The sequence below is a fragment of the Ambystoma mexicanum genome, chromosome 14, assembly GCF_040938575.1.
Source record: "Ambystoma mexicanum isolate Mex_15411 chromosome 14, UKY_AmexF1_1, whole genome shotgun sequence".
Classification (NCBI taxonomy): domain Eukaryota; kingdom Metazoa; phylum Chordata; class Amphibia; order Caudata; family Ambystomatidae; genus Ambystoma; species Ambystoma mexicanum.
Genome location: NC_090940.1, coordinates 451,440,402 through 451,464,530, shown reverse-complemented (window position 1 = coordinate 451,464,530; position 24,129 = coordinate 451,440,402). Strand labels below are relative to the sequence as shown.

General features: G+C 47.8%; 1 protein-coding gene across 7 annotated transcripts in view; it reads right to left on the bottom strand.

Annotated features, from left to right (window-relative positions):
- Positions 1–24,129, bottom strand: part of SYNE3 (spectrin repeat containing nuclear envelope family member 3) — a 982,841-nt gene that overhangs the window by 251,638 nt on the left and 707,074 nt on the right. For all 7 annotated transcript variants that reach the window (XM_069637674.1, XM_069637672.1, XM_069637675.1 and 4 more), the window contains one exon: positions 6,979–7,122. In XM_069637674.1, the coding sequence (XP_069493775.1) occupies positions 6,979–7,122 (144 nt within the window). The remainder of the gene's footprint in view (positions 1–6,978; positions 7,123–24,129) is intronic.

The following is a 24,129-nucleotide window of genomic DNA, read 5'->3' as shown; positions in this document are numbered from 1 at the left end:
TCAACTCCACGAACTGGTCATAATCACAGATTCGGATTATGTACGGAACGGGTTCGTGGAGCACCTGGTTAATTGGAAAACCAGAGGCATGTTATGTGCTAACAACAAACCCTTGAAACATGGGAAGTTGATCCAAAACATTGATGATCTGGTCACATCGAATGAGATGACCATCTATTGGAAAAAGATCAAGGGTCATTCCAAAGTAGAGGGACCAGACAAAACTGGAAATGACTTAGCTGATCAGCTGGCCAAAACCGGGGCCATCCAAGGGGATCTAATTGAGATTGAGTCCCTATTGGGGGAAATCCAGGTCACTGCTATCACTAGGTCCCAGACAAATGCTCACAACGACCTTTCAATTGCACAATGGAGCAAGGAGACCCCTGATGCTGATTTGATTACCGCTCAGAAGGGGGATCCAATAATTGGTAAATTTTACCAGCACCTTGAGGACCCTGAGAACTTTCCCCTGACGGATACCGATTACATTGGGAAAGAGGACCTAAGAGTGTTGATGAAATGTCCAAAAATGTTCCGGATCCAAGACGGTTTGCTGGTAAGGAAATCCAAAGCTGGCCACGATCAGTGGGTGGTTCCTACCTCATTCCGAAGCCTGATGTTAAGTCACGCCCATGATGCGGCCACCGCCGGTCATAGGGGGTTTCACACAACACTGGAAATCTTAAGAGAGGTTGCATACTGGCCACACATGGGCCAGGACCTCAACCAATATTTGAAGGGTTGTCTTGTGTGTGCACAATTTCTGCCGACATCCCTCACACACCGGGCACCTTTACAAAAGAGGGGGATGACACTGCCATGGTCAGATTTACAAATCGACTTTGTAGGCCCCGTGATTCGCTCTGCTAGGGGGAATAAGTACATGTTGACCGTCACATGCTTGTTTACCAAGTGGGTGGAATGTCTCCCAGCCCCAAACTGCAAGGCAGAAACTGCAGCTGCCTTGATGATTAACCACATCTTTTCCCGTTTTGGTCTACCTCAAAGGATTGAGTCAGACAGAGGTAGCCACTTCACCAGTGAAGTAATGACAAAGATGTGGGAGATACTGGGGGTCAAAAGGAAGTTGCATATTGCTTATCGGCCAGCTTCTTCTGGGGCAGTAGAGAGATATAACCGAACCATTGTGAGCATATTAAAGAAGTTTGTGGCAGATTCTGGGCCAAGTTGGGATATCCGATTACCTCTGGTCCTAATGGCCATCAGATCTACCCCTTCATCTGCAACCAAAATGTCACCATTTGAGTTGATGACTGGGCGCAAGATGGTGCTTCCTCAGCATTTGCTCTATAGGACCCAAGAGCAGACACTGATAAATGCCTCCACTACTCATGAGTATGTGGAGAATTTAAGGAAACACCTCCAACATGCTTTTGCTTACGCTCAGCGGAATCTAGAAAGATCGGCTGATAGCATGAAGACCCACTATGACCTGAAGACTTCCAGGAAGGAATATCAGGTGGGAGACCGGGTCTATCTATACAACTTCCAAAGGAACCAGGCCAAGCAGCGCAAATTTTTGCCTACATGGAAAGGACCCTTTGAGATCATCGACAAGATCTCACCTGTGGCCTACAAAATCCACATCCCCAAAGGTCCTTTGGCAGCGGGGGAAGACAAGTGGGTCCACATAAACCAGTTGAAATGTTGCCATCCCAGGCACGCTCTGCAACAACTGGAGGAATCCTCGGGAATCCTAGCGGGTACTGTCTCAGACTAATTCAGTTCCAATCATAAAACATACCACATCTAGTCTCTAAAATACTGTGATTTGCATGAAACTGTCTCTTAGTTATACTGTTTTTTTTTCAAAATAAGAATGTAATGTTTCGTCATGATGAAATGCATATGCTGCCCCACTATCTCAACAGTGGTGGAAAAACGTCTATGAGTAGGTATTGCCGCTCTTCCTTTGTCGTCCTAGGAGAAAGAAAACCTGAAGACGGGCCAAGGAGGACGATCCGGAGACCGGGAACGAAGATCCAATGGGCCCAGTGGACCGCCCAATACTCCCATCAGGACTGGTGAGGAGAACCGATCGATCCGACCGGATGGAGGAAAAGATGCTGAACTGTGCCATCTACCGGAAGAAGATTATGCGGACAGACCGGTGCGTGGGTCAAAACCCTTGTGCACCCGACTCCCCATCGACTCAAATTCAAAGTGCAGTCGCGTGGGGGGGCTTGTTGGGTGTTCTGACCCACGTTTAAGCTATCATGCTACAACATTTGGTGCTGTGGGCTTAGAAAAGTCAAGATGGCGGAAAACCCACATGTGCGCCGAAATCCAGGAAAGCTGCGCAGTTTGTGCGCACACCAAAATGGTTGCCTCACTTGCCACCCACCAGTGCGAGAATGAAAGGCCGGGTTGCCATGAGGGAAATGGGTTGCCAAAGGAAAAACAGTAGCGCCGGTTAGCTTCAAAGCGCTTTAAAACCACCATTGGACTACCCGCACAGTAGTCTGAAACCATTGGGAATGGCAATGCTGATTGCCAAATGCAACTAGAATTGTGGGGAATTCATTCTTAAATCCCAAAAATGGGTGCAGTACCAGTACTCACCACTATCCAAAAGCCGGCAATTTAAAACAACACCAGATTTTACTTTTTTGTGTAAAAATGAATGAACCCAAAGCAGGCCAAAGAAAGACTTACTGAGAGGTGGATACAATGTAAAGTGATATTCTGAAGTGACTTGAAGGTTTATAACAAAACTGGCTGAGCTATGGAGTCAGCAGTTTAAGTTGCACTGGATTTAAAGACACTAAAATCGAAAATGTTTAGATTAAATGAGTGACCTATGTTTGGTGTCACATGCCTTTGTAACTGTTGAAATGTCATAGTTTTGCACTTAGAATCAGCATTCTAGCTGCATATGTAAAAATGTTTAGTTTTATTTGAATGCAGGAACTGGGGAACAAAAAGTGACATTTTATCTGAAACCTGGCTTAAGGAACTGAATTCTGTCTGGCAACTACCCCCATCAGGAGTGAAACTTGAGTCACAGCTGTGTTCCCAGGCCTAGCTGCCCTTTTGCTGCTCACACTAAGGATATGCCATCTATCTGATAATTGAATTACCTGTGCTCTGCAGGAAAGTGAACAAAGCCCTGTCCTGGCTCAGGCAAAGGTTTTATTGGCAGGAGTCGTAAATGGTCGTAAAAAGTGGCTTCCTCCTGAGGAAAGGGGAGGGGCACTGCCTGTGAGAGCAAGCTGGCTTGGCAGAACTGGATAAACCAGTATTTCTACCTTGTGCTGAGAGGAAACCACACCCCTTTGGAGCCAGAACATAACTTTAAAAAGATGGATCATTCATAGAGCGGACATGTGAAAAATTTATAAATGATACCATAATTCTTGTGATTTTTCTTGAAAAATTTATAAATGATACCATAATTCTTGTGATTTTTCTGCCCACAGTTTAAGAGGTTTTTAGAACCGGTGGTATGTTCAGGGGGGTGTTAGCGGAAAAGTGGATATTACTCTAAATGTATGCATGTTAAAAATCTGAAACTTCATCAGTTAATGTCCATACTCCCTACGCACATGTATGTAAAGTTGGGTCAATGTCAGAAATTGAAAAATCAGTTAAAAAGTCAATTATGTGCCATTTCTGAATGCAAGCTCTTAGAAACAGCAGATTTGGACAGAGACATGGCTAAATTCAGCCACACCATGTATATGTAATTTCAAGCAACTGTGTAACTGTGAAATATGTCTTTTATTATCAAATATAGAATGTGTGCAATCTGACAGAGGAGTGTCCTATCTGCAAGCCATAAAATGACATCCCTCTGACTCACAGTTCATTCCCCAATCAAATGATAAATGGAAGTTTGACCAATTAGAAGCTGAGAGAGAGGTAGGGTCAGTGATGCTAGAACACACCCACATTCTAAACACATAAAAGCAGACAGACAGGACAGATAGGGACCTTCAATTCCATCTGCAGCGGGACGCTCTGCCGGAAAATCCATACTTACCTCCATCAACCTTCAGAGAGCAACATAGAGACTTCAAATCCATCAGGCCAGACCAGAAGCAGAGTAGAGCTGACCTGTTAGCAGAACCAGAGAGAGCTGACCCAGATCACTGTGAAGTGCAGAGACCAGAGGCGAGTCTAAAACCCTGACCAGATCCGTGATGAGGCCCATTTCACTCAAGAATATAGTGTGAGTACCTAGAAAACTGTGCAGAACCAATCTCCTAGTTAAAATAATATAATTCAATCTATTTAATCTAAGTAGAACTGCCTCCTAACTGTCACCTGTCATTTGTAAAGCTGTCACTTGTCATTTCCTAGTTGCAAGCTGCACTTGTCTTTTTGAACTTTAAAATTTCAAATCTGAAAAACGACCTTCACAAAATCGCTCATATCTCCGCAACCGTTTGTGCTAGAGACTTGCAATAACTTTCATCTGAAAGGTTAGAATCGTGGCTTTCCTACGAACCTAGAACCGCATTCCTACCCCTTATAGTTTTACCGCAATCGCGGAACACGCATTCGCGAATTTTACCGCGATTTGCAAATTTCTTCACATGTAAAAACTGCTGCTGCTTGCCTTCCATTTGCCAGAAATTCGTTTAACCTGCTAATCATTCCTGAATCATTGCAAGAGTGAGCCTGAGCTAATATTAACTAGATACCACTCACCCTGAACCTCTGAAAGGGAATTAAAAGCATTTCCAGCATATTTCTCATCCATTGCTAGCACATATAAAAGCATTTTGCCTGTGTTTTCAACTTCTGTAGTGTAAGCTTGCTGGGGTGAACTGAATCACATTTGATTGCATTTCTGAGAACTGTGTGTTTTCCTTCCATTTCCTTGCCTTGCATCAAGGGGGGGAGGGGATTGCCAGAGAAAAGTGATTACATTGTTTGGTTGAAATCATATTGAGTATTTTCTGTACTGCATTCATTGAATATTGCATCCACCTGAGCTTACATAAAGCATTCTGTACCACCTTCTTCTTTTGTTCCTATTCACCTGTGTGCTATCTTATCCATTTCATCTCAACTCATTAGTGATTATAAAGAAGCGTGCTAGTGCCAGATTCTCCGTTGTTAATATTTATCATATCAGATTAAGTGTGATATTCAATTATTAATTTACTATAAAGTGTGATATATATCTATTGTTTAAATTATCAAATAAACCTTTTAACTTGCAAAACAGAACTACTTCTTGGCTCAGTGGGGTCAGGAGGATTCCAAGAGAGGGGTGTTATATAGGGGTAGTCATCCAGATCGCATGAACTGGGCATAAAGATATATCAATAAGGGTTTTCATTCAGTATTATAGACTAGGCGTTGACTTAGCTGTAGTGTTGAATTGAATCCTCTTACATAGAGGGTGTTGTGGAGGTTCCGAGGGCAGGTGTGGTCCGGAGAAGAAAACTTCCGACAGCCAGGCGGGCGGAGATTCCAAGAGGGAGGATGATAGAAGTCAATGCAGGAGATTCCACAAAGAGAAAAGGGCGAGGAAGGGTAGGAATCTGCTGGAGCAGGATCCCGGCCAGAGAGAGAGAGAGAGAGAAGAGACTACTTGGAAACGGTAGGCAACGAAGGAAAAAGTACGAGAGAAAGAGCGAGGGAGCCAACCCAGCAGGGCGAGAAAAGAGTAGAGGCAGAGAGCGGCACAGAAAAAAGGCCAAAGAGGAAAAAAAAACGTAGCGTCTTACCCAAAGGAAAGCAAGGCAATCTAAGGGGGTTGCAACGCAACGGCACGCCGGAAGTACACGGCATATATACTTCCGGGTAGCCGTTGGAAGCAACAACTAGACCTGTAAGCGGAGCTAAAGCCGCATCCTACCATGGCGCAGACGCCAATGCGGAAGTAAGCCCCATCCGACGCGGCGGATGACACATTTAAACCTGTTGTTTATAACATATAGTGTTTGCTTCCACAATATTAACCCCGAAGTACATTCAGAATTGCAACAAACAAGCCAGGTAACATAGAGCACCAGTGTTCAATTATGAAAAATGAAATAAGCCTTTCCATTAAATGTAATTTTGGCTGTTGAAAATAAATGCTCTTTTCCCTCGTGTGAAATGTCATAGACTCGGTTTCACCTGAATTACTGAAACACAGTCTCATTTAGATATTTACACATGTCGCATTTAGACATTGTACATACTGCTATCTGTCTCTTTAAGTAGAAAGTGTAGCTTTTCATATTTTATGAAAACAGCATTTTTAGCCACAAATACCTTTTGCCATGCATTGAGCACATCTAGCAATTAAAAAATTTCCGGAACATTTTCCTTCACTCGAGTGCCTGTTCATTTTGGTAAAGTTGAAAGAGGCCAATTTCTGTTCCTGTCCTAGGCCTTAAGTCAGAAAAATAAGTGTTTTGAGACCGGCCTGCTTTTTCCAATGGGTAGCACCAGTCAGCTTCACTCTAAAATACTGGCCTGGCCTGGTCTTTTTATTTCCGACATTCTGGGGCTATATTTTACCCCACACAGCACAATCTTTCAACTGCCCCCATTTGTTCAAACAGTGCAGAATAGCTCACTGAGAAGCTGACAGACAGTCCTTTCTGAAGGGAAAGAAGGAAATTAGTATTTCTGCATCGAATCACGAAAGACAGATAGGACTGTGTAAAATCAGTGGTGAAGACCCGACACCTGGACTTAAGTTCAGACCGTGCTCCTTTTCCACTAACTGCCCTTCTCCATCCTGCCATCTGCCTGTGGAATATGTTCTAACTCACTATATGAATTATTAATAATGAATTGATAGACCCTATTTGTTTTATTTACTGACATGTTACTGAACTATACACAAAGCCAACCATCAAATATCTACAGAATAGGTTTGTTTGATCCTGCAGGTTTCCTAGATAATACTACTATGGTAATCACACAAGAAATATCACAACCTAAAATGTAATGCTTTCTAAGACCAACACAGTTTTTGGCAAACATGTAAATACGAAAGAAACATACCTGCAGTCTCTGGAGCTTGGACTCTTTGCCAACCAGGTCGGGCTGCAGCTCATTCTCTGTTGCCACCTTAATTGCAATGGCATGTAACCTTGTCTGCAAGGGCTCAAAGGATATATCAAAGCCCTCATTCTTCGATACGGATATCTAAATACACAGAAATAAAGATGCGTAAATAAACTGCTTCTACCTTGCTCTCCTGCACTTACATTTCCAACAGAGACTGAGGCACAACATAGAAAGCGAAGGCATTTGATCTGGCACAATGGGATGAGATGCTTGAATGCCTCTTAGCTAAACACCATGTTGTTACCATATTTTTGAACCCTTTATTTGCCCTTTGGTTGCCATGGCAAAACTGGATTTAAAAAATTTAACAAATAAAATGTAGGGAATGGAGCTCATTTTCAAGTTCCCCGTTATTTGACGGCAGGGACCTGTTACGTTTAGACTTCAGTGTAGACAAGTCGCCGCCACCAAATATTCCCAATTTGCATGGCAGAGTGCAAAAGGTAACTGTAAAAAGATAGTGTACACGCTTGTATGCCACTCTTTTGCGATCCGTAGAGCAAATGAAGTAAACGCTGCTGGCCATGTACGTATGGATTCCTAAGGTTTCAGAGACAAGGTGTTTTGACAAAGTCCCCTGCCTAACCATGGGAATTAATAGTGGGGTGGTTGAAAGGGGAAGAGGGCTATCCCGAGCTAGTGGATGCTGGACCGGGTGGAAGTATACTGGGTATCCCTGATCACCCCACTGGATCTCTCCACAATGACTGGGGCCAGTCACAGGAGGACACTCACCAACACCAATGTTCACCATAGAAAGAGGGTCAGGGTACCTACCTTTAATTTAACATACCTTTAATCCTAGTTTTGGTACTCTAAGAGAGCACTTCCAACTCCACAACCCGGGCCAAAGCATCCCGTGCAGCAGTTGTATTTCTCTTTAAGGCAACAAAGTTCCAAAACGGCTGAACTTTTCAAAATCTGCAGGGAACTAGCCAACCCTCTGCAGTCTCCTCCTCCCCTTCTCCTTACCAGGACCTCTGCAATACACTGGCCACACACTTCGACACCAAAACTCAGGACATCCTGAACACCCTGGCTACCCACCATCCCAACCCATCCCCCACCCTCCTGCCTCCCTTGGCCCCTCAACCTCCTCCTTCCTCCTTCCCTTCCTTCTCCCCTGTCACACCTGAAGAAGTTACCAGAGGTGTCCGCTCTACGAAGGTATATTTTAAACAGGTTTCCCCTCGCTCATCCCGGACCAATAAGGATAACATTGGCTCTCTTGCCGCTGCACTTGATGATTTGTGCAATCACTCTTTTGTCACTGGATCTTTCCCTTCCTCCTTTAAGCACTCCTCTGGGTGCCCACACCTGAAAAGAACATCAGCAGATCCTACCCCCCCCTGCCAACTACTGCTCTATCTCCATCACCCCCTTCCTGGGGAAGCTCCTTGAGAAGCTGGCATTGCCCCAACTCAACTCACACACCAAACTTGTTGGTGGTCTCCACGACCATCAATCTGATTCTGAGCATCCAGAGGCATGGAAACTGCTCTCCTGAACAACGGTGAAGAACTGCTTGCATCCCTGGACTCCAACTCCCCAGCTGTCCTCATCCTTCTCTATCTCTCCTCTACCTTTGACACAGTCAACCATTCCATCCTCATACAAAGGCTCCACGATACTCTTGGTATCTCTGAACAGGCACTGGACTGGCTGACATCCTTCCTAACAGACCGCTCTTTCCAAGTCATCCTGGGCACCTTCCCCTCCCCTACTTCCTTCTCCTTCTGTGGTGTCCCCCAGGGTTCTATCCTCTCCCCTTGGCTCTTTAACATTTATCTTGCTCATCTTACACTTCTCATCTCCTCCCTCTCCTCCAACTTCCAGTGTTACGCAGATCACACAAAGCTCTTTTTCAAATTTCCTGCTGACCATCTTGTACCCTCCATCATCCCTGACTACCTTTATGCCATCCAGTCCTGGTGTACCTCCAACGATCTCTGCCTCAACGCCTGTAAAACTGAGATCCTTCCAATCAGGTCCTCTGCTCCGTCCTTCTTCCCTTCACTCTGACCTTCCTCCTTGGGCTCTCCCCCTGATCTTTCTTCTGAAGCCAGAAAACTTCCGAGTCATCTTCGACTCCTCTTTCTCCTTCCTCCCTTAAACCCAGGACATTGCCAAGAAGTCACACTTTCAACTCTTCCTTCTCAAAGGAATTCTCCCTTTTTTCACTTTCCCCCAGAGGCTAAATGTTACCCGAGTCCTGTTTCTCTCTAGGCTTGACCATTGCAATACCCTACACCTGAATCTACCTTCTTCCACTCTGCGTCCCCTCCAGCTAATCCAGAATCGGGCAGCAAGACTTATTCTTGGCTTCAAGCCCTTGGACCACATCTCTCCTGGCCTAACAAGTCTTCACTGACTCCCGTTTGCTACATTGATTAAATTCAAATCCCTCTGCATCATCCACAAGGCCGTCTGTGCCCAGGGACCACACTAGCTTCAGCTTTATCTCACTAAATACTCTCCATCTAGACCACTACATTCCTCTGGCACCAACTCTTTGTGTGTAAAGCGTTTAGCTAAACAGAGGGTAGGTGGTTGATCGCTTTCCTGAGCTGGCTCCCTCCTATGGAACAGCCTCCTCCTGGCTCTGCGCCTTGAGCAGGACTTTCTTAAATTCCATAAGCTCCACAAGACTTTCCTCTTTAACTCCTGCTTCCCTTCTTCTCTCCTCTGCTCTGCTAACCCCGCAGATGCAGTGATTGGAGTCTGGGTCCCTTAGGCCTCCACGGAGCCCCTGACATCCCACACCCAATCGGCCCAGCTCCTGTCTACCCTCATCACTTGCCTTGGCACACCCTCTGCCGCAGATGTTCACACTTACACCTAATGTGGCTTCAGGCCGTGTAGCACTCATCAACACAAGCACTTCTTCTGTGGCTCACCCTTGAGCTCAGACTCCCCAGCACTTACCCCCCTCTGCCCTCTTCCTTGCTGCACTTGCCCATTCTGAATACTCACAAGGCATAGTTGGCTCATCCTTTCGCCCTTTTCCCCTCCACTGCTCTTATTAAATATTGTGTTTTGTAATTTATTTCATTTCCGTGTTCCCTCCCCTCGCCCTGAGGGAGCTTTGAAACAGTATTTTACTTAAGCGCCTAAGAAGTAAACAATAAATAAATAAACATTTCTCATTTATCAGCGAGTGTGGAAATACATTTGTTTCTTCTGCGCTGCTGCCGAAGGAAACATGTGAGAGCATAAGTCAGACTAGTGCAGACTGCAGGAGCCCTGAGAATTCAAGGTTACAGTTGATCCGCAAACAGAATTAAAGGAAGGTTGCGTGCGTTTTCTAAGCAGGGGACAAAACACACTACACTTTGTTCTCCCAATAGCACCACAAAGATTACAAAAAGCCAATTTCCCTGGGACAAGAGTGTTAAATTCACACACAACAACTTTCCTTGCTTACTGAAGGCTTTTGTGACTTGATTTACATGCTGAGAAGACAGAGGGTCCCAATTTAAAGTAGAAAATGTCAGCAGGACTCCAAGGGGGGCACGGAGCTCACATGGCTTGGACAGTTTTAAAATCTAGGATGGGTGGAGACCTTGATATATGCTCAGCTCAGCCCAACCACTTTCAGACCATTAGGCCCAATCACATGCAAGGTCATCCCACAGTACACAGGTGCAATCCATACACCTAGGCTCCACCTAAATGACAGACTGAACTATGGAGGTCAGGTAGCTTAGTCAAAGGGTATGGTGTGCTCAATAATGAGTTTGAAGGTGCTTGGAGGAGATTGGTGAGCTCGAGGTGTATTGAGAGGAGATCTGGGAGAAGGATGTTTGAGGTTGGAAGCTACATTGGAGGTGAATTGTTGCCATCTGGAGGGGAAGTTATTGAGGAGGTTGGAGGCAGAATTACGGAGGAGGTTGGAGGAGAATTAGTACCTTATGCAGAGATCGTTTTTGAGGATCTCAGAGGAGAGTCATCTGGAGAAGAGGTGTTAATGAGGTGGATCAAGAGAACCATTGCCATCTAGGGAGAATGACAAAGATAAGCTAAAGCGGGAGATAGATTTACAAGACCGTAGTAAAAATGAGGATAAAATGTCCCCATAGTAGAGAAAGCATTTTGAGGTTCTGGCAGAGCAAGTCAGAGTAGACATCAGAGTTGGGAGTAGATACAATACAGTGAAATCTCAATGAGGGACAGAAAGGCTATGACAGGAATAGCAAAGAGGGAAGTGTCCAAGAGACCAGAACCCTATAAAGTGGGATAGGGTTAGCTGACAGCGAACTCCCAAAGCCTGTCCCTGAATCAGTGAGAGTGGACCAGTGTTGAGAAAGATTCACCTCTTCGAATTCTGCAGAAGAGATTAAGACACTGCCAAACTCATTATGTTTTTCGCCCCAGTGGAACCCTACCAGTGGAAACCCCAAAGACCTGCAACCCGACGACAAAGACCAAGGCCTTGCTGCACGTGTTTAACCAACTGATATGGTACATCTGTATTATCTTACTCGGAACATCCTGATGGATGCAGAAGTTGTGGTTGCTAAGGACTTGTATCAACTTGTATGGCCACCTCCACTTGGCTTTTAGTTTATTTGTAAAGGTCGGAATCAGGACCCACACAAGGTCATCCACAGCAAATGTACTCAATTCAGGGACTGGACCAGCCATACGCTCTCAAAAGTGGCTTACACAAACTAGCTCGTCTCTTTCCCCATACCTCTAGTCCTCCTGTCCTACCCAACTTGTCCCTCGAGGATAGCTCAGGGGCAACGTGCTCACCTTGGAAGCAAGACGATACGGAGCAACACAGGTTCGATCTTCGGGTCCGCGCTTAGAAACCTCTGGGTATTAAGCGCGTTATAAATAACATATCATATAATTTCATTGAAACTCCAGGGTGAGGACAAGGGTTCGTACAAAGGATTGAAATACCTGCAGAGAAGGTGACCTGTGCCTTTGGCCATATCACCTTCTAAAAGCGAGATGGCAAGCTGCAAAGACAGAAGTATAGAAAATGCTGGACTTGGGGCCCAAATTTATTTCATGAAGCCACTGGGCTGCCCCCATCATCACAGTCACAGGGAAGTTCTGTATTGACTCAATAAAGTAAACACAATCTTGTGCTCTGATGCATATCCAACTCTGCGCATTGATAAATTGATCAAGAGGATTAGCCAGGCCCCAGTCATATCCACAAATGTATCCACAAAGGGGAATTTTATAGTTCCCATTTGCACCTGCGGTTCAGGAGAAGATGGCCTTTATGATCCCGATGAGCATGTTCAAATTCAATGTACTACGATTTGGCTTGCATGGAGCGCACTAGCCTCCTTCCACAGGTAATGGACGCTATCTTACAGCCCCACTAGTGCTTTGCAGCAGCATATTTGAATGATGCCATTGTACACAGCAGAGTTAGTACGAAAACATGGATCACCTCTACGCTGTAGCTTGAACTATAAGGATTCTGGGATTCATTTTACATGAAGTAGAATGCCTTCTAGCTTTTCCTTTGGTTCGCTACTTGGGGTTCCAGTTATGAAAAGGGGCAGCCACACCACAAATGGATACGTTTAACAGTATCCGGAGTAACCCTGTTCCCAAAGCCAAAAAGAACATAGCATTCCTGGGCAGGGACGGGTACAATCATTGTTCTGCCAGCATCCCACCCCTCCCCCCACCTCCAGATTTCTCCACCATTGCCTGACTCCACAAAGACCAGCTGAAAGGGTTTACGCATAACATCTAGTAAACAGATAGAACATTGAGGGCCTTCAGAGAATTAAAGCTCTCACTATGCGCCACAGCTATTAACAATGTTGGATTTCAATATATCATTAATATGGCAAACGGATGCCTTCAGAGCAGGTTTGGGATCTGTGCTCAAGAAATGGAGTAGAGCAACTTAATCCTATTCAGTAGGAAGTTAGACCCAAGAGTGAAAAACTATGCAATTGTGGCATTTGAGTGCTTGGCGATTCGATGGGCCATAGACTACCGTAAGTATTATTTGACAGGTCAAAGGTTCACTGACCATGCCCCCACCTCATGTGGCCTGCTAGGACTAAGGACACCAACGCCAGAGTTAAGCGTTGGTTACTTGCCTTACAATCTTAAGCCTGTTGAGTGGTGCATCGGCCAGCAAGAAATCAAGTGAATGTATACCATTTAAGCCGTTACCCACGGGACGCTCCCAGAGGGGGTTTCAAGGAAGAGGTCTAGATGTATGAGAAAGTCCCTGCCTAACCTTCCATACCGACAGAGGGGGCAGGTGGAGTCCTTCCCGAAATGGTACTCCACACTAAGCAGGGGCAATCACAAGAGCACACCCACCAACACCAATAACCACTATGGAAAGAGGGTCAGATCCAAACCCTACGAGCATCTCTCTAATCATAGCACTTTTACTCCTAGAGAGTGCTTCCAACTCCCTAACCAGTCAAAAACCTAGTTTAGGGATTATGCCGTTTAATTTAAGGAAACAAAGTTGCAACCTTTTGAATTCTCCTGCAAGTAGGAAAGAACATTTCTTTGACAGTTGATAGCATGAGTCAGATTAGCACAGACCGCAGCAGTCATGCCGATACAAGGTTGCACTCAACATGTGAACAGAAAAAAAGGAAAGTTATGCATGTTAATCCCGCGAGGGAGAAAACAAAAATACAGTTTTGCTGCTACTACTATCGTTAAGGAGATTTTAGAGATTTCAAATTTTTATATCAACTTGAAGTCTTTTTACTAGTTGTGATGAATCTGAGGATGTTGTCCCTTCTCCCCTAGGGGGAGACCTTTTTCATGGGGCCACGGTGATGCGTCCACAGTACAATAGTCCCCCTGGGGGATGGTGCACCGAGGGAGGATCACATGGAAAAGGAAACCCTCTATGGGATTGGGGTCGACCATCATCAGAGAACGCGGTATGACCCCGCTTCAGTACACTTAACCCCTTCTCCAACCCATAAACACCCTTCCTCCTCTCTAGATAGAGTCAACGTGTTTTGTTGCCAAGTCAGTCAGCCCAACAGACATGACAAGACTAAAAGACACAAAAGTACAAACTGTTATACAAAGTTTTGAAACTGGTACTGTGAAGAAGACTATGACTGGGAGTCCAGGGATCTTTCGGGGGAAGCAGTGAACAGTCTACCTTCTCAACGCAAGTGATTAGCCCAAAGCAGTACAGCAATCCCACGCAGAAGTTTGAAAGCGGATCAGTTGGGACGCAGAGAGGACAGAGTGGTCCTCTGAGGAGGAACAGCGGGAGCTATGTACATGAACAGGCGACACATGCTAGAGGGAAAGCCGTAACCGGAGGTACAGGAGAACCCGAACATCGTCCACAAGGCGAGGGTTACTCTGGCTGCCGCTGAGTGAACCCTCCAAGCACCCCAAGCCCCGGCAAAGCATGAGAGAGAGAACGCACAGCCAGGTGGCCTCAGAAGACTGCAGACCCGCTGCAGACCCCGCTGGAGACCTGAATGCTACCGGAGCCTCGGAAAGGGATGCAGCTGCCCGGGAACCACCAATACCTGCGAGAAGGAAGGAAACAGGTAAACAGGTTGCCCAGGAGGTACTGGAGGTCCAGGGAAGCAACAGGGTGAACGTAGAAGTCTTAGAACCCTGAAATGAACGAGGAAGCGTTGTATACTTGGCAGGAGAGTGAACCAAGCAGATACAACAGAGCAGTCAGAGTCTGGGACCTGCACCCAAGAATAAAAGGGTCTGGGACCTTAAAGTAAAGAAGGAAGAGTTGTATGCTTGGCAGTACAGTGAATCAAGAGGATACAAAGCAGCAGTGCGATTCTGGGGCCTGCACCCAAATAAGCAGTTGAGACGGTCTGGGACACTGAATGTAAACGAAGTAAAGCAGGATGAGGTATATGCTTGGCAAGGAAGTAAAACAAGCAGACACTATGCTGCAGTGCGAGTCTGGGACCTGCCCCCATCTCAGAAACCAGAGTTTAAAATGAAGAGGGTCTGGGACCCTGTGAGTGGAGGAAAGACAGTGTGTGAGAGAACACTGGCTTGGCAGGGAAGTGAACCAAGCCATTGCAAGTCTAGGACTCACACCCACATGAGATGTCGAAAACAAGAGGGGAACTGACAAAAGGACTCCTACGCTTGATAGTGAACAGTGCCTAGTTGGTAGGAAAAAGAAGCACGAACACAAGACGCATTACTTTGTGAATTGCCAGTGACATTATATCTAAGAGAAAGGGGGCTTAGAAGCCCTAAAGGGATAGGCATAAGATAAGAGGAAATGTAGGGGAAAGGAGCACAAATGCTAGCGTTGGAATCTTGTATTTTGGAACATTGTTTTGCATCACTTTATTACCAGAGAGACTGGTAACTTTTCTGTTGGTTGAAGATACAATGAACACTTGTTACTTTTAGAAGAAATCATCCTTGCACAGTTAATTTAGATTATTAGTGTTAGAGACAGAGGTAGGTTTTGCGACATGACAGTGACGGACATTTTAGTTTCGGACTTCCTGACATTTTCACTAGTTTTCTTTGAGGTAGGGAAACCCCTCTTAGCTTTAGGGAGAGAAAGGCATTTTTCCAAACCTTTTCTTAATTAATAAAGGTTTATACCCAAAAACATGCCACCACTGTGTCTGAACCTTACTTTTACAACCTTACATAGGTTTATTGTATCACAACAGGAACCAGGAATAACTTAGGCATGACCGGTGGGAATGGAAACAGCAGAACAAATAGCACGACATTTAACAACGTCCTTATCTGAGCTTCATTCACAGCCTACTGATCTCAACAAGACATGCAGAGGTGTGTGGTAGCCAGACTCCTACTTTAGTAGGAGTCTTTGCCACCCATGTGTAATCCCATGCTCCAGCAGTTTGGTTTGAATAGGTTTGTGTATGGGTACCTCGCTGCTTGTGGACATTGTCTGACTGCACATGGCTTGCCGGCTATGTTCCTTAGGCCACAAGGGCCACCTGGCCCATGAGCCATGGTGGGAGTCTTGGGGCAGTTATGGGATACCCGACACCTAACCCATGATGGGTGGTTGGGGCATTTTGAGACACTTGACACACAAGACTGGTATGGGAGAAGGCCTTGGGAGATTCCCCATACACCACCTCCAGGAGCTGGATCGCAAAGAGGAAGGCAGTAGCCGGCCCAAAATCTCTCCCAGTGTTTGATCCCAAATATCTATCTCCTTTGTGACCTTGTCACAGAGGTCACAGTGGATGTTAATGCTAAGAGATTTTGCACTGGGTGAGAGTTAATAGGTTAATCTGCTGAACTTTATTTCTATAAGCAACTTCTGGACGTGGGCATTCTTGGCAGGGCTTCCTTGGAAAGGCAATTTGGTCTTTACTGTGTTGACCTTCAGGATCCAGGCCTTGATGAAGGACAAACAGGGCTTGAGTTAAATTATATTGTTGATGCAATTGATGTTTAGTTAAAACTGCTGGCCATCTACATATTGGTGTACCTTGATGTCAGTGTTAGTGATGAGTTCCCACAGAGTAACCATGCAGAAGAGGTGAAGGGATTCCCAAAGCCAGTCCTGTCCTAGAGGTAGGTTAGGGGATTTGGGAGGGACCCATTCCCTGTCCCCTCTATGTGCCCTCGCGTATAATTTGTTTGTTTGTTTGTTTGAGTACCATTGTTGATCACGCCATACATGCACTTCCCCATTCTGCCCAGTTACGTTCTATTTGGTCTATAGGACTTCCAATACCAGCAGCCCCAGTGGTGGAACAGCCGACGAACAACCCGACCCAAGGAGAGACAGAGCTGAGCAAACGAGACACAGATTAGACTGCACAGCAGACCTCTTCCCCACTCAGCCCTTAGGTCTTGGGTGTGGCAGTAATTTCACCTGCCATTTGGCAAGACTGGAGGGGAAAGAGGCTGAGGTCTTTTGCAGAGTGGAGATATGTAGGGAGCAAAGAGATGAGGGCCATGGTCTAGGGACAACAGCCATGCTCAACCAGAATCACCAGTGTCATAAAGATATTTACAGTCTAATCACTACTGAATGTGGCTGAATCAAACACCACCTCAACCCCCAAAAATGATGGGCCTATGCCCCAAACCATCATCCTCAGTAAAGAACCTCTGAACGACTATGGACACCAGATTCACACTTCAACCACATGTAAGAGCTATTGTCAGAAGTTGCATTTTCCAACTTCTCACTCTGGGACGCATCGTGCGATATCTGTCCTTTATCCACAGGACAATGGCTGTGATACTGCGATCAAGACTAGACTAAACAAATAGTCTCTCTCTCTCTCTCTCTCTCTCTCTCTCTCTTGGAATACCTCATGGGAAAACTTCACAGTGCAAAGTGCAGGAGTCAGACTATTCCTTAGAATGAAAAAGGGTTGGACACATTACCCCAATAATATGCACTCTCCGTTGGCTCCCTGTCAATTACTAGCTATCCTAGATGCCCCAGCAAAATTATAAACACAGGTAGTTTGCACGGAACTAAATCAATTGATTAATTCTCTAAGGGCCTGATTCACAGAAGCATTTTATAATGGCCTAAACCCATAGGAAAAAGCTCTGTGAAGCAGGCCCTAAATGTACTTTGATGTAACCAGAGTGGTTTCAGACAAGGCACATCTATTTAATTTAATGATGGCTCTCACGCTACTCATTGGGCAGTCATAAAACCCTACCTACATCCAGTTTATGTCGTTTTCACTGATTTCATTGCAACTTTCGGCACTGTCAAGCTACGTGTGTGACAGAATTTGTTGAGCTGGGGCATACCAGACACCTTTTGAAAATGATTGTTGCCGTTTCACGAGAGCACAAAGGTAGTAAGTAGTGCAAATGGATATGAACGGACACCTCACACATTTTGTACCAAGGTTCAATGGTTTAAAACAGGAATGCGTTTTAGCTCCTTTATTCTTCAATTCATACTTGACCGATATCCTCAGTGCACTGAATAGCATTGTAGGTAAGATTGCGACCCTTCGTCTACGGCATGGGTGCACAACATATGGCCCGTGGGCCAGTTGTGGCCCGCCATGCCATTTTGTCCGGCCCATGAGGCACAAAGACTTTCCTAATGGAGGGCGTCCCGCAAGCAGCATCGGCCACCCTCCATTAGGAAAGTCTTTGTTGTCCTCCGGGCCGGACAAAACACTGGCCCTCATTGGCTCAGCACACACGCACCACGTCGCTCCTACGAGCCACGTAGTGCGTGTGTGCTGCACCAATGGAGTGCCAGCACTATGGCTGGCGTGGTCCATAAGGCTTGATGCCGGAAGGCATTTCAGCCTTGCCACGCCAGCCGTAGTACGACTCCAGTTACCTCACCAGCGTTCCAGTTTACCTGCCTTCTAGCACGTCTCCGGTAAGTGGTCTGTTTGTTTGTGTTTGTGTGTCGGGTCTGTTTTGCTGTATGTTTGTGTTGTGTATGTTGAGATGGGGAGGTCGGAGGGGTGTCGGGTGTGCATGAATGTTTGTTTTTGAATGTTTGTGTTGTGTATGTTGAGATGCGGGGGAGGTGTCGGGTGTGCATGAATGTTTGTTTTTGTATGTTTATTTTGTGTATGTTGAGATGTGGGGGTGGGGGGGTCGGGGGTGCATGAATGTTTGTTTTTGAATGTGTGTGTTGTGTATGTTGAGATGGGGGGGTGGGGGGGTGTCGGGTGTGCATGAATGTTTGTTTTTGTATGTTTGTTTTGTGTATGTTGGGATGCGGGGGTGTGGGGGTGTCGGATGTGCATGAATGTTTGTTTTTGAATGTTTGTGTTGTGTATGTTGAGATGCGGGGGTGGGGGTGACGAGTGTGCATGAATGTTTGTTTTTGAATGTTTGTGTTGTGTATGTTGAGATGCGGGTGTGGGGGGTGTCGGATGTGCATGAATGTTTGTTTTTGAATGTTTGTGTTGTGTATGTTGAGATGCGGGGGTGGGGGGGTGTCGGGTGTGCATGAATGTTTGTTTTTGAATGTTTGTGTTGTGTATGTTGAGATGAGGGGGTGGGGGGTGTCGGATGTGCATGAATGTTTGTTTTTGTATGTTTGTGCAGTGTTTGTTGAGATGCGGGGGTGGGGGGGTGTCGGGTGTGCTTAATGTTTGTTTTGGAGTGTAAGTGCTGTGTATGTTGAGATGCAGGGTCTGTATGTGTGCATGCTTGCTAGTTTGTATGCTGATTTAGGGGGTGGGGGGTTCGAGAGCACTTTCTTCAGCAGCAGCTGCCATATCAATATTCAATGGGGCATAGTGTTTGGTTGGGGGTGAGGAGGCCATGGGGTATAGTGTTTGGTTGGGGGTGGGATCCATGGTGCATAGTGTTTGGTTGGGGGTGAGGGGCATGGGGCATAGTGTTTGGTTGAGGGGTGGGGGCCATGGGGCATAGTGTTTGGTTGAGGGGTGGGGGCCATGGGGCATAGTGTTTGGTTGAGGGGTGGGGGCCATGGGGCATAGTGTTTGGTTGGGGTGAGGGACATGGGGCATAGTGTTTGGCTGGGGGTGAGGGGACCATGGGCATAGTGTCTGGTTGGGGGTGAGGGGGCCATGGGTTTGGTTGGGGGTGAGGGGGCCATGGGGCATAGTGTTTGGTTAGGGGTGGGAGCCATGGGGCATAGTGTTTGGTTGAGGGGTGAGGGACATGGGGCATAGTGTTTGGTTGAGGGGTGGGGGCCATGGGGCATAGTGTTTGGTTGGGGGTTGAGGGAGCCATGGGGCATAGTGTTTGGTTGGGGGTGCGGGAGCCATGGGGCATAGTGTTTGGTTGGGGGTGAGGGGGACATGGGGCATAGTGTTTGGTTGGGGGTGAGGGGGCCATGGGGCATAGTGTTTGGTTGGGGGTGAGGGTGCCATGAGGCATAGTTTTCGGTTGGGGTGGGAGCCATGGGGCATAGTGTTTGGTTGGGGGTGAGGGACATGGGGCATAGTGTTTGGTTGAGGGATGGGGGTCATCGGGCATAGTGTTTGGTTGAGGGGTGGGGGCCATGGGGCATAGTGTTTGGTTGGGGGTGAGGGGGCCATGGGGCATAGTGTTTGGTTGGGGGTGAGGGGGCCATGGGGCATAGTGTTTGTTTGGGGGTGAGGGGGCCATTGGGTTTGGTTGGGGGTGAGGGTGCCATGGGGCATAGTGTTTGGTTGGGGGTGAGGGTGCCATGGGGCATAGTGTTTGGTTGGGGGTGAGGGACATGGGGCACAGTGTTTGGTTGGGGATGAGGGACATGGGGCATAGTGTTTGGTTGAGGGGTGGGGGCCATGGGTCATAGTGTTTGGTTGAGGGGTGGGGGCCATGGGGCATAGTGTTTGGTTGGGGGTGAGGGACATGGGGCATAGTGTTTGGTTGGGGGTGAGGGGGCCATGGGGCATAGTGTCTGGTTGGGGGTGAGGGGGCCATGGGTTTGGTTGGGGGTGGGAGCCATGGGGCATAGTGTTTAGTTGGGGGTGAGGGACATGGGGCATAGCGTTTGGTTGAGGGGTGAGGGACATGGGGCATAGTGTTTGGTTGAGGGGTGGGGGCCATGGGGCATAGTGTTTGGTTGAGGGGTTGAGGGAGCCATGGGGCATAGTGTTTGGTTGGGGGTGCGGGAGCCATGGGGCATAGTGTTTGGTTGGGGGTGAGGGGGACATGGGGCATAGTGTTTGGTTGGGGGTGAGGGTGCCATGGGGCATAGTGTTTGGTTGGGGGTGAGGGGGCCATGGGGCATAGTGTTTGGTTGGGGTGAGGGTGCCATGGGGCATAGTGTTCGGTTGGTGGTGGGAGCCATGGGGCATAGTGTTTGGTTGGGGTGAGGGACCTGGGGCATAGTGTTTGGTTGAGGGATGGGGGCCATCGGGCATAGTGTCTGGTTGGGGGTGAGGGGGCCATGGGTTTGGTTGGGGGTGAGGGTGCCATGGGGCATAATGTTCGGTTGGGGGTGGGAGCCATGGGGCATAGTGTTTGGTTGGGGTGAGGGTGCCATGGGGCATAGTGTTTGGTTGGGGGTGAGGGTGTCATGGGGCATAGTGTTTGGTTGGGGGTGAGGGGGCCATGGGGCATAGTGTCTGGTTGGGGGTGAGGGGGCCATGGGGCATAGTGTTTGGTTGGGGTGAGGGACATAGGGCATAGTGTTTGGTTAAGGGATGGGGGCCTTCGGGCATAGTGTTTGGTTGGGGGTGAGGGACATGGGGCACAGTGTTTGGTTGGGGTGAGGGACATGGGGCATAGTGTTTGGTTGGGGGTGAGGGTGCCATGGGGCATAGTGTTCGGTTGGGGGTGGGAGCCATGGGGCATAGTGTTTGGTTGGGGGTGAGTGACATGGGGCATAGTGTTTGGTTGAGGGATGGGGCCATCGGGCATAGTGTTTGGTTGGGGGTGAGGGACATGGGGCACAGTGTTTGGTTGGGGGTGAGGGACATGGGGCATAGTGTTTGGTTGGGGGTGAGGGACATGGGGCATAGTGTTTGGTTGAGGGGTGGGGGCCATGGGGCATAGTGTTTGGTTGGGGGTGAGGGGGCCATGGAGCATAGTGTCTGGTTGGGGGTGAGGGGGCCATGGGTTTGGTTGGGGGTGAGGGTGCCATGGGGCATAGTGTTTGGTTGGGGGTGGGAGCCATGGGGCATAGTGTTTAGTTGGGGGTGAGGGACATGGGGCATAGTGTTTGGTTGAGGGGTGAGGGACATGGGGCATAGTGTTTGGTTGAGGGGTGGGGGCCATGGGGCATAGTGTTTGGTTGGGGGTTGAGGGAGCCATGGGGCATAGTGTTTGGTTGGGGGTGCGGGAGCCATGGGGCATAGTGTTTGGTTGGGGGTGAGGGGGACATGGGGCATAGTGTTTGGTTGGGGGTGAGGGTGCCATGGGGCATAGTGTTTGGTTGGGGGTGAGGGGGCCATGGGGCATAGAGTTTGGTTGGGGGTGAGGGACATGGGGCACAGTGTTTGGTTGAGGGGTGGGGGCCATGGGGCATAGTGTTTGGTTGGGGGTGAGGGACATGGGGCACAGTGTTTGGTTGGGGGTTGAGGGAGCCATGGGGAATAGTGTTTGGTTGGAGGTGCGGGGGGCATGGGGCATAGCGTTTGGTTGGGGGTAAGAGGGCCATGGGGTATAGTGTTTGGTTGGGGGTGAAGGTGCCATGGGGCATAGTGTTTGGTTGAGGTGAGGGTGCCATGGGGCAGAGTGTTTGGTTGGGGTGGGAGCCATGGGGCATAGTGTTTGGTTGGGGGTGAGGGACATGGGGCATAGTGTTTGGTTGAGGGGTGGGGGCCATGGGGCATAGTGTTTGGTTGGGGTGAGGGACATGGGGCATAGTGTTTGGTTGGGGGCGAGGGACATGGGGCATAGTGTTTGGTTGGGGGTGAATGGGCCATGGGGTATAGTGTTTGGTTGGGGGTGAGGGGCCATGGGGTTTGGTTGGGGGTGAGGGTGCCATGGGGCATAGTCTTTGGTTGGGGGTGAGGGTGCCATGGGGCATAGTGTTTGGTTGGGGGTGAGGGACATGGGGCATAGTGTTTGGTTGAGGGGTGGGGGCCATGGGGCATAGTGTTTGGTTGGGGTGAGGGACATGGGGCATAGTGTTTGGTTGGGGGTGAGGGACATGGGGCATAGTGTTTGGTTGGGGGTGAAGGGGCCATGGGGTATAGTGTTTGGTTGGGGGTGAGGGGCCATGGGGTTTGGTTGGGGGTGAGGGTGCCATGGGGCATAGTGTTTGGTTGGGGGTGAGGGTGCCATGGGGCATAGTGTTTGGTTGGGGGTGGGAGCCATGGGGCATAGTGTTTGGTTGGGGGTGAGGGACATGGAGGATAGTGTTTGGTTGAGGGGTGGGGGCCATGGGGCATAGTGATTGGTTGGGGGTGAGGGACATGGGGCATAGTGTTTGGTTGGGGGGAGGGATCAGGACCCACACAAGGTCATCCACAGCAAATGTACTCAATTCAGGGACTGGACCAGCCATACGCTCTCAAAAGTGGCTTACACAAACTAGCTCGTCTCTTTCCCCATACCTCTAGTCCTCCTGTCCTACCCAACTTGTCCCTCGAGGATAGCTCAGGGGCAACGTGCTCACCTTGGAAGCAAGACGATACGGAGCAACACAGGTTCGATCTTCGGGTCCGCGCTTAGAAACCTCTGGGTATTAAGCGCGTTATAAATAACATATCATATAATTTCATTGAAACTCCAGGGTGAGGACAAGGGTTCGTACAAAGGATTGAAATACCTGCAGAGAAGGTGACCTGTGCCTTTGGCCATATCACCTTCTAAAAGCGAGATGGCAAGCTGCGAAGACAGAAGTATAGAAAATGCTGGACTTGGGGCCCAAATTTATTTCATGAAGCCACTGGGCTGCCCCATCATCACAGTCACAGGGAAGTTCTGTATTGACTCAATAAAGTAAACACAATCTTGTGCTCTGATGCATATCCAACTCTGCGCATTGATAAATTGATCAAGAGGATTAGCCAGGCCCCAGTCATATCCACAAATGTATCCACAAAGGGGAATTTTATAGTTCCCATTTGCACCTGCGGTTCAGGAGAAGATGGCCTTTATGATCCCGATGAGCATGTTCAAATTCAATGTACTACGATTTGGCTTGCATGGAGCGCACTAGCCTCCTTCCACAGGTAATGGACGCTATCTTACAGCCCCACTAGTGCTTTGCAGCAGCATATTTGAATGATGCCATTGTACACAGCAGAGTTAGTACGAAAACATGGATCACCTCTACGCTGTAGCTTGAACTATAAGGATTCTGGGATTCATTTTACATGAAGTAGAATGCCTTCTAGCTTTTCCTTTGGTTCGCTACTTGGGGTTCCAGTTATGAAAAGGGGCAGCCACACCACAAATGGATACGTTTAACAGTATCCGGAGTAACCCTGTTCCCAAAGCCAAAAAGAACATAGCATTCCTGGGCAGGGACGGGTACAATCATTGTTCTGCCAGCATCCCACCCCTCCCCCCACCTCCAGATTTCTCCACCATTGCCTGACTCCACAAAGACCAGCTGAAAGGGTTTACGCATAACATCTAGTAAACAGATAGAACATTGAGGGCCTTCAGAGAATTAAAGCTCTCACTATGCGCCACAGCTATTAACAATGTTGGATTTCAATATATCATTAATATGGCAAACGGATGCCTTCAGAGCAGGTTTGGGATCTGTGCTCA